This window comes from Musa acuminata, chromosome BXJ1-10 (genome assembly GCF_036884655.1).
Source record: "Musa acuminata AAA Group cultivar baxijiao chromosome BXJ1-10, Cavendish_Baxijiao_AAA, whole genome shotgun sequence".
Taxonomy (NCBI): Eukaryota; Viridiplantae; Streptophyta; class Magnoliopsida; order Zingiberales; family Musaceae; genus Musa; species Musa acuminata.
In genome coordinates this window covers 31,830,665-31,841,700 of record NC_088336.1, presented here as the reverse complement: position 1 = coordinate 31,841,700, position 11,036 = coordinate 31,830,665, and the positions used below count along the sequence as shown (strand labels likewise).

At 36.3% G+C, this 11,036-nt stretch overlaps 1 protein-coding gene across 2 annotated transcripts; it reads left to right on the top strand.

The window, feature by feature from the left end:
- The first annotated feature begins 569 nt into the window (after positions 1 to 569).
- Positions 570 to 10,925, top strand: LOC135586809 (apoptosis inhibitor 5-like protein API5). Of its 2 annotated transcripts, XM_065088218.1 has the most exons (16): positions 571 to 849; positions 966 to 1,130; positions 2,889 to 2,988; positions 3,081 to 3,146; positions 5,384 to 5,466; positions 5,540 to 5,614; positions 5,835 to 5,984; positions 7,459 to 7,524; positions 7,615 to 7,680; positions 8,185 to 8,295; positions 8,696 to 8,782; positions 8,894 to 9,000; positions 9,783 to 9,897; positions 9,989 to 10,054; positions 10,214 to 10,314; positions 10,412 to 10,925. In XM_065088218.1, exons 1-16 carry the CDS (start codon positions 760 to 762, stop codon positions 10,629 to 10,631), a joined length of 1,668 nt encoding a protein of 555 aa, XP_064944290.1. In that variant the 5' UTR covers positions 571 to 759; the 3' UTR covers positions 10,632 to 10,925. The 2 variants fall into 2 exon arrangements, 1 of the variants encoding a protein (XP_064944290.1); XR_010480866.1 differs by lacking the exon at positions 10,412 to 10,925 and having other exon boundaries at positions 570 to 849; positions 9,967 to 10,054; positions 10,214 to 10,266.
- Positions 10,926 to 11,036: the final 111 nt, after the last annotated feature.

The following is an 11,036-nucleotide window of genomic DNA, read 5'->3' as shown; positions in this document are numbered from 1 at the left end:
ATTATGATGATTAAAATATTATAATAAATTAATTTTTATTTATGTGATGTTTTTAAATTATTTTAGATACCTATTTGAATCGATATATCAAATGATTTTTAGTGTGTTTTGATTTTTTGGTTTATTTATAGTATTTTCAAGTAGATTTTATAGTGATTTTAAATTAAAAATAGTGTTTGAGAAAAAGTGAAATCTAGGAATATCTATTGAAAAATAGCCAAAAAAATATTTTTTTCTAAGGAAATCATTCTTTCTTTTATTATCTATTTTTTATTAGTTCAATTAAATGTATTAAGGAAAGGTATTGTTGGGGTTCTAAAAGGTAAGAGTGCTATTCGAGAAAAAGGAATAATAACAAAATGAAAAACTAAAATCAATAACGTGTTTTCTCGGAAATGGACTCATTAAGAAGAATAAACACTATAATTATTGACATCGGTGGAAAAATATGCAATTTTGTCCTATTAAAAATATAATTGGCTTGATCCGACCAATCTTGATCTTTTAGAGGATCCGCTCACCGCTTCCCTCCCCCTAACTCACCTATAAAAGGCTTGAATCCATCATCCTTCGGATCCCAGCACCACCTCCGCCTCCCCTCTCTCTCTCTTCTTCACCCCTTTCTCCCCGACCCACTCCAAGAACGAGCGAAGGAACGCCTCTTCTTCCCGCCGATTCCTCCTCCTCCTCCTCTCACCCAGCTCCGTCATTCCACCCACCCACGCGAAGAAAGAAGCGCCTCTTCTTCCGTCGGCCGCCATGGCCTCCGACACCTCAGCTGACGCAGCCGAGGTCGACAGGCTCTACGAGTTCGGCGAGCGGCTTAACGAGGCCAAAGACAAGTCAGAGGTGCCCTCCCCCTTCTTCTTTCTCTCTTTTCCTGCCTTTTGCTTGGGAGCCCTCTTCCCTTCTTTAGGGTTTGCCTTCGAGGCACTTGTTCTGATTTTTCTTTCGGGATTTCGCAGCATGTGAGTGACTACGAGGGGATCATAGCGGCTGTGGAAGGGCATTGCGTGAAGGCGAAGCAGTTGGCCGCGCAGCTCATCCCGCGGTTCTTTAAGTTCTTTCCGGGTCTCTCCAGCAGGGCCGTGACCGCGCTTTTCGATTTGGTCGAGGAGGACGATCTTGGGGTTCGTTTCTGCTCCACTCTTTCCCTTTCTTTTTCTTTCTCCCTTTCGTTGGCCAATGCAACACATCTAGCCTTTGACAGCGGTTTATAGTATAAACTAGTGGTTGGCGTGGTTGCTTGTGTGCTTTAGAATTGATTAGAGACCTCCGCCATGTCCTCATATCAGATTTATTTTATATTTTTTGGAAGATTTATTTTTGTAGCTTGTCCTGAACCTCTATCTGCAGTTAAATGTTAATTCAAGGATTCAAAAGATGGTTTAATGTTGGTCAAGTTGGTTTTATTTGTGGGGTTTCTCCATTTAATAAAGAAACAAGCATATGCCATTAACAAACCTAGGTCACCAGTAATAGATTGGTCCATACTTTTAAGGCCTTAGATATCCCAATACTTGTTGTACCTTTGTTGTTGGTAACTTTACTGAGGTCTAATTTCGAGCTTATCAGCTGAAAATCAAGAGGTGATTATTCTTTTGAAGCGATTTGGTTTTATGGAATCAGATTGTATAGGGTTTTTCTTTTTCTCTGCATGTTCTGAGAAAAGACTCATACCAGCCAACCTCTAATAGTCAATTTAGCCTCAAACTATGTCAGGTATCTGTCCATGTTTGTGTTTCCGTTCTAAGGGCCGAAGAACTTTGATGTTGAAATTGCTTCTGAAATTTTGTCTGTTCACCACCTCAGCAACGAATTTGGATCAACTAAATGCTGCACTGTCAGAGATGAACAGATGCAGCTACAATTAGATCCCTACCATTGCTGTTTGAACCAGCGCCAACTACTTTGCTTAAATAAAAAGATGATGACAAATTATTGTTGCTGTTAAAGACGAAACAGCAAATAGAGCATTGGGTTTTAGGAAATAAAAGAGTGGAGATAAAGATGCTAGTAGGCTAAAGATGGTATCTCATACTTGACTGTAAAATCAAGGCTATGATAGAGATACAATCCGATATGCATCTATAGTTATTACCAAGATTTCCAATATGTTTATATTGGACTAGTATGTATCTGTCAGTTCTTTCTCATATGACTAGTTGCAGCAGCCTGTCATTCACTCGGGGCGGGCACTTCTACACCCAATGAGGAAGAGTTTGATGCAGTGTGCCTCAGTATATTGTAAAAAAAACAAGATTGCTTAGTATGTTGGCTTTAACCAGATTGATACACACATGATAATGTCTGATCAGACTGGTATTGGCAAAACAATTGTAAGGTCTGTTAAAGACATTAAAAAAAACTTAAGTGTTGCTGATGTGAGGATTTTGCAATGAATTTGTCAAATTGCTAAAAGAAAAATAGAATAATGATGTCATTCTAAAGAAGGGTCAAATAAAGGAAAATTGTGTAAGGTATTATAGACATGATCAAAGGCGACCTACAGATATACTAGTGACTTGGTGAGCTAGTTAGGATTGATGCAAGAAGAGATAGGGAAAGATCCAAGAAAAAGGGTTTGATGATTCGTACTTTTAGTAATGTCGTCCTTATTACCGACCTCAGAATAGATGGGACCATCTTGCTGTTTCTTGTTCTAGTTGTCATCATTGTTATCTGAGGGAAACTCCTTGTCTCTATTTAACATTTATAATGGTCAACTGTTATGAAGCTTGTTCTTGCATATCTCTCGGCTGGTTGTAGGAGGTGACTTTTAGATTCTTATATTTCCTGGTAGTTTTTTTAAATTTTTTATGGTGAAGATAGTTTTTCTTGCATTTTATCTGCATTAAATGTTTATTATTGTCTTTCTATGCTTACAGATCAGAGTACAGGCTATTCGTAGCCTTCCTCTTCTGTGCAAAGATACACCAGAATATGTATCTAAAATTGTTGATGTTCTTGGGCAACTATTAACATCTGGTACATTTATCTCTTTAGAAACCATATTTATCCTTCTAAATGTTTAAACATTATGCTTCTGTTCGTGATTTTTTGGTTACTTTATTTCCTAGAGGAAAACGTGGAGCGTGATGCGGTGCATAAAGCTCTTATGTCCCTTTTAAGGCAGGATGTAAAAGGTAATACAAAATTATCAGTATTAATGCCAATTGCTATTAACAACTGATCCTTTGTTCCTGTATGCTGCTTTACTTTAAAATAACTTGTCTAGATTTGTTCTGATAATGGTGGCTTTTTCCAGTATCCTAGTTGGGTTCATCTTCAGTAGTTTGACTTTGACATGGTGCTGTGTCATGTATTTGCCATTGTACCATAAAATACCCTTTTTCAGATGTCACTTAGCTCTTTATTCTCTACTCTTGAGAAAGCAATACATGGTCGTTTTTGCATGCATCCTTATTTTTTGCAGGTTAGTTCAATCTGGTAGATGGTTGAAGAAGTATTCTTTTAGGCTTTTAGAATGTGTCAGAACTCTTATTGTCAATATCACTTTTTGGCAAACCAAGAAACTTGCATATTGCAATGGAAAACAGAGAAGAAATCCAAGTTTTATGAAGAAACTTTGAAAGGAATGTGAGGTCTGATCAAATGTTGCTTTAAGTAAGAATTGCAAAATGACAAATGATTGTTGAAATCTTTTACAGATAAGATTTTATGTTACACATCTAAAAAGCAATTGGTGTGCTATGTTGAATTTCACTCAAATACACAATGAGAGGTATTGTTAGTCCCAGTGTTCTTAATTTCAGGTATCAGACCTGTACAAGTCTTGGGCTGAATTAGTACGGGTTCGAGCCATATGGACATATCTTGTCTTGATATGCTGGTACATATTGAGTTCTGCAAAAAAAAGCTGAAATATATAAGTTACTGCCTGGTACAAGGTCTGTACCGGGCACTACTTACTCATACCGTATGCCTTATACTAGGCTTGAACCACAAGTTGGAGGCTGTTGGACCAATAATACCGCTAGTATTGAATCATATTGAATGGTGCTGCGAACCCTGATTTGTCTCTCGATGACTGACAACTCATCACATGGATGTAGCTGTTAATACAACCTTAAATTTAATAAACTAATAATGTTGATCAAAAGTAGTTTTCTATTTGACAGTTTAGAACTGATGGTGTTGATTAAGGTTAAGAAACTAATAATGTCAAGCACAATTCGATATACTAGTTATGTTGATCAAGTTGCATCAACTAATAATATTAGTCAAGATTGAACAAAGTAATAACATGAAATAATTGCAAGGCCTTGAAATTGCTCAGAACAGTCATTTTCACCCTATATAATGATGTCATTCATTTGTAGTTGATAGAAAGTGGAAGGAGAGTGATAGAAATGGGTGAAGATACAGGAAGGTGGGCAAGAGACACTGACTTCTTGATATCTGTTGACCAGTTCATGCCAACTGACACCTTGTTAAATCGATCCTTTGATATGGCATTTGACAAATGTTATGGTTAATGTTTAAGTAATTATCATGGATCACTGACTTTATGCTTTGGTGCTATGAAATTTGTTTGAATTACTTGTTTCCTTTCATTGAGCAATTGATCTGCAGGTTGGACTGACTTTGGCTTATTCATGATTGTTTCTTACGATTGATCATACATCATGATCTTTCCTGGCTCTTTAATTTGTCTACCCTTTTGGCTCGTTAATGTCTTATCCATTTTCAAGATGTGCAACTTGATAGATTTTTCAAGTGTGGATAAATGTCTTATTTTCTCATAATACCATCAGCAAGAGAAAAAAATTAGGATAGATTTGTGGGGAAAAATATTGGTCATAAGCATTTTTAATATATTAATCCTCATTATTTTTCATTCTTATATTTGATACAAATTTTTATCATCATTTATCTTTTAATTACAAATATTTTCTTTTGAAGCTAGAAATTTTATGAAATATGAAGGTAAAAGAATCTTTTACAATGTTTTGCCCTTTTCTTTTTAAATTGTAAATTATTTTAAGAACTATTCCCAATTACCGATGCAACCCTTGTGATTTTAATTGTATCAATTCCCGAACCTCATACCAATCCTTTAAACTGTGAAACTCATCCATGTTCTCATTTTACAAATCTTGGTACACAAGTTCTATCTGATACACACTCAGGTGGCTGCCACATACCTATGTGATACACTCAGGTTGCCCTTGTGTTTTGCAGGGGCATTTTGACAGCATTGGTCTTATCGAAGAAATGCTTTATGTTTTCCTGATAGTATTCTTTTTATGAGAAAGTTATGAACTTCTATTCAGCTTTTAGAGAAAGAATCTTGTAGTGGGCTTTGTTCCTTTAACGTTATACTTTACTGCACATCTGATCAGTAGTTCTGGTTCTTCAGCTTCTTTAACAGCTTTGTTTAGGCATGTTGAGATAGGAATGGAAAATGTTCGGGAGAAAGTTATTTGTTTTCTTAAGGACAAGGTAAGCCTTCATTAATTATCTTTCTTTGTTAGTGAAAATATTTTCTCTATGGACTCAAAAGGTGTCCTTTTAGGTGTTTCCTATTAAAGCTGAGCTGCTGAAGCCTCAAGTGGAGATGGAAAGGCACGTGACCAATTTGGTGAAAAAGGTAATTTTGATTCTCTTTTGTAGATTGTACATGATTTTTCTTTGGCAAGTAAGTTTCAGTAAATTTTGGATGTCCAATAGGCAGTTTGTTGTGTCATATTTTTTATATTTGGCATCTGGAGTTTACAAAGCATAACTGGTCCTGAGTTTACGTATAAGTTTCCATATTTTTTTGATGTTCAGTAGACATTGTCATGTGAAGATTTGTGTTTGGCTTCCAGAGTTTACAAGATGTAACTGGTGCTGAATTTAAATTATTCATGGACTTCCTGAGGAGTTTTAGCATATTTGGTGTTGGTGTACCTCCAGAACATATTCAAGAACTTATTGAGATTATAGAAGGACAAGCGGACCTGGATGCACAATTCAATGTGAGTAAACTATAATTGATGTACCTTAATTATGGAAGTAAACAGTCAAAGAAGTCTCATTTTTGTTCCCTTTCTGAAATAGTAGAGGACATGTTTTTCTTCATTTGAATTGAGGCTTATGAAGAAATTCTTTCTGTAGAATGTTTCATTCTTTTGATGTGGCAGCATATTGTCAAATTGCTTATAATATACTTTATTCCATATAACTCCTTGTTTATATAATAATTTTATACACAAATTCAGAATTTAAATACCTATGTGCGCTTAGCCTAGAATTACAACACTTTTGTGCATTTGATTATGTATTATCTCTTGTCATGCATATATTCCTTATTCTATATGCATTCTTGATTTAGAGCTTTCATTTTCTTTTTTGCTTCATCTCATCTATACTGCTCTCCAGTGTGTTTATGACATACCTCACCTTAGAGGAGATGATAAAACACCATGATACTTTATTTACTGATTACCCTCCAAAATTTTCAAATTCACTTGGAAAATGCTCAAGATTACTTTTTGGTGTAAGTTCAATTCTTTCAAGCTTGTTGTCCTCACTGTTAAATTTTTCAACAGTCTTTAATTGCCAGCTCCTAGTAAATTTTTCAACAGTCTTTCAAGCTTCTTTCTCAAGATTACTTGCAAATATGTTGCTAGTAAAATTGCCAGCTGTCTTTAATCGTCTTAAAGCAGAGTCTCAAATACAACACTTTACTGGCTGGCTGTACTGACATACAAAAGTGTTTTTATTATTTCCTTATAGGTTTACTGATGCATAGCATACCAACTTGTTTGATAAGATTGTGCACAGTTATAGAACATTGCTGAAAGAAGCCTATATTTGCACAATTGAACCCTCTGGGTTATATTAATATGGGCTTTTGGCACCTTTGCTGATTTTTTTTTTCTTTCCTTGATTGACTTCTTCCAAGAGAGCTTTGTTTTATCGTTGCATTTTTGGCTGCAAGAGTTGTGCAAATTTTGTTTTATCTTTTATTTTTAAGGCATCGTAGTAGCCTTAATGTTTATACTAGATACATTGCCTTGGAGCATTTCCATAACTCAAAATGGATTCAAGTACAATTCAAGTTTCATCCTTCATGGTGATCTTTAGCCCTTGTGCCTGGTTTTGTTGACATATTTATTGGCTCAAAAGAAAATGGATTATCATACTGTTCAAGGTTGGTCTCCTTTGATGGTTATATATAAAATTGCAGAAGATTTGCATTTGCACATCTGTACATTCAGAATTACCACATGAAAAAGGTAGAATGATGCTGTCAGGCATAATCTGTCCATTTGAATTGTTGAACATGGAGTTAACATGAATCGTGGCTTTTCGTTTCATTTTTGTTTTTTAAAGTTCATTTCTAAGTCTCTTTAGCATTGTTTAACTGTCCTTAAATCCACGACTTTGTTAAACCCTAAGTACTGAATCATCAATCCTTATTGGGTAATGGTTGATCTTTTGTTGCAGGTTGAAGATATCGATCATATAGATAGATTGATTTCATGCATGTGTATGGCTCTTCCGTTTTTTGCAGTAAGTTCCTGGGTTTTGTGCAAATTTTTCGTCATTATATGGCTGAGTAAAATATTGATGACATGATATGAACAAATTCTATTGTATCAGAGAGGTGCCTCAAGCAGCAAGTTCCTCAGTTATATCAACAAGCATATATTACCTGTATTTGATAAGGTAACCTCTGTAAACCTTTAAACTTTACAAAGGATGAGCCTTGGCTTGACCCTAAGATTGCTCCTTTGCAATCTAGGTGATCAGATTTCTTGTCATAGAAAGGGTTATGTCTACATACATGGACCTTCCCTAAACCTTGCATCGGCAGGATCCTTGGCTGTCCTTGTTTGCATTGTGGTTATCTTTTAGAATACGCTAGTTTCATCCTCTATGCAATTATTTTGGTATGTGTTTAGTTTGTAACAGTTAGGTGTATGGCATATTCTCTGTATGGATGTGTCATCACGCATGTGCATGTGTATCCATGTGTGGATACATGATTAAGTCTGATGTGGATGTTCATGTTTGTGTATGAATTTTTATGGTTGCTTTTTGAATGTAGTTTACCTTCTTTGTCGCATGTTTGCATTGACCAGCTGTATTGATGCCGATATATAATGTATTTTCCTTCTGTAGAATGTTATATTTCACATATGTTGTATGCTGACCCTCTGATCTTTTCAGCTTCCTGAAGAAAGGAAGTTAGATTTGCTCAAGAATGTTGCTGTAAGTTCACCTTATGCAACTGCACAGGATTCACGCCAACTTCTTCCATCTATTGTTACACTTTTAAAGGTACAATATCTTGCACCAGCAGGTCCATGATAGTGGATACAACTACTACTGTTTTTTCCCCAGTATGTAGCACATATTGCTGCTTTTTTCTAATGTTTCTTGTTTAGTCTCATATGGGATTGTGTGTTTTTGAATTCTTTCATTACATATTTGTTTCTAATGGAAGTAGTCTATTGTTTTAATCTGTTCTTTATTTTTTATGGTTTTTTTTGGAAATTTTTTCTTATACTTGCATAGCTACTTATATTCTTTTCTTATTTGCTATACACTGGACTTTATACTGTCTGGACGACTATTCTGTTGCCATTCATCTGTTAGCTTTTTTCATTCATATCTGTGATGACTGCCATTTTTGATAAAACTATCTTATTTTCTTTATTCTTATTTTGATGTTTTGCAGAAGTACATGCCTCGGAGAAAGACAGAGGGGCCTAAATATGATTATCTTGAATGCTTATTTTTCTCATTTCACCATTTAGCACATAAGGTTATTAGACATGCTCTCTCTATCCCCCTCCCCACCCCCCCACCCCCCCACCCCCCCACCCCCCCTCCTCTCTGCAGATTCTTGTGTTAATCTAATATCTGTATTATGCAGACTCCAAACTCTACAAATAGCCTTTGTGGTTACAAGATAGTAACTGGCCAGCCATCAGACAGACTTGGGGAGGATTTTTCAGAAAATTATAAAGATTTTACTGAGAGGTGAATTGAACTTAACTGTCTGAATTTATTTGTTTGATATTCAGTTTGGCATATTCATTTAGTTTGAAACTTGGCTTACAAGTGTCAAAAATAAGTATTAGCCAAAGATATGTGTATATTCTCTTTTGGTAAAAAAGAGCATAATCAAAATCAGATATTATTTCTAGTTTACATGAATACTAGAAACACTACAAGGTGTTTGGATATGTGAGGCATACATGAGAATAGAATTTCTTCCATAGTATGCAAAATTTATATCCACTAATGGACAAAAAATTATGGCCTACCTAGGGCCTATCTATGCAGTCTTCCATATTAAGCAAAATTTTTCTATTGGTAATGTTGAAAGGATGACAGTTTAAAGGTCATCGATGATAGTTAAACTTTCAAGTGATTTCTGAAAGGCTTTGCTGCAGTCCTGATATGGCAGATGTTTTGGAGGATGTAAGATGATTTCTTTCTACTTAGGATTTTTTTATTATTATTTCTACTACATACGTAGTCATGAATCCTGAATTTTGCTGATCTGTGAACTCCAAGCGAATGCCCCTTAGATGGAGGCTAGTGTTAAAAACATGAACATCAAAGTATAGGATGAGCAACCTCACAAACAATGAGAAAATCTTGTGACAAGGATTTTCTTCTTCTTGTTCTTTTTTCAACCTAACTATGATCTTTTTTTTTCAACCTACCATGCACAGTGGGATTTGTATTTACTTGTGCTTGTTATGCTGAAGTTATGTGGTTGACATGTTACTGACAACCTTAGCTTGGTGAGGCAGATTAAGCTCTACAGAGGAAGTTGTCAAGAACGCCATAAAGAAACTAACCCAGGGGATGGCTGATCATAACAAAGCATTGTCTGTGGCAAAGACCGAAGAGGAAAAGGCTAACATTGTGAGTTTTCCATTCTTGCTGCTGGCTTGAAATGATCGTGTAGCGCTAAGGCTTCGGTTGACCTTACAGCTGCCCCGCTGATGCTATGCAGAAAACAGAGCAGCAGAAAACGACAACAGCACTGCATAACTGTAACAATATACTGGCTATGACTCAGGTTAGTGTGAGGTCCATTGTGAGTGGATAAGGCAATAAGATGGACCGGATTAAGCTTGACCTGAGTGGATAAGGCAATAAGATGGTCTCTAGTTAAGCTTGACCTGAGTGGGGTGGAAATTGTCGTCCTAAATTTAACTCAATGATGTGTCCTCCTCAGCTCTTACATGCGAAAGCGCCTTTATTTATTGGAGACAATAAAATCAACCTGTCTTGGAAGGAACCCATGAAACAGTCGTCGGCTTCGACAATGCCTACAGGGTATGAAAAATGGGCCCCGAAGCTTTGTTGTACTATTGGGCTTTGATTGTTCTTCCCTTGTTCTGGCATAAAGATTGTCTTTTGGGTACTTGGACAGGAGTAAGAGAAAAGCAGCTGCGCCTGTTAATGGGTCAAGAAGCACAAGCGCCACAGTTGAAAAGAAGGCACGAGGTGAGGGAATCGTTCAAAGCCAGCTTGTTAACAGGGCATTGGAAGGCTTGTCTCGAGGTGGTGGCGGCAGAAGTGGAAGGGCTGGAAGGGGCTGGGGTGGAAGAGGAAGAGGAAGAGGAAGAGGAAGGGGATGGGGTTTCCGTTAGGACAGAAGGGACTTCAGTTCGTCTCACCAGCTGCAGCATTCACAAAATTTTTTGTTTTTTCTTCCCGATAGGTAGGATGAGGCAACAGCACCACCCCCCCCTCCTCCCCAGGCATGTTTGACTTGTAAGCATAGATGTATGTATTTATTGCTAAGCTGCATCAGATTTTTGCTTACCTTTGTCCAATGGCATTTTACCAGTAATTCACTAGTGTTGTCCGTGACTCAGAATGTTATTTGTTTAATTCTGTCGGCTGCCACTCTTTCGCTTAGTTTCATATAGTGTGTTGTTTTCTGTTGCAAAGCGTAGATTGAGCAAATTATTATTATTATTATTATTATTATTATTATTATTATTATTATTATTTATTTTTATTTATTTTTAATATGTGTTGTTATTATTATT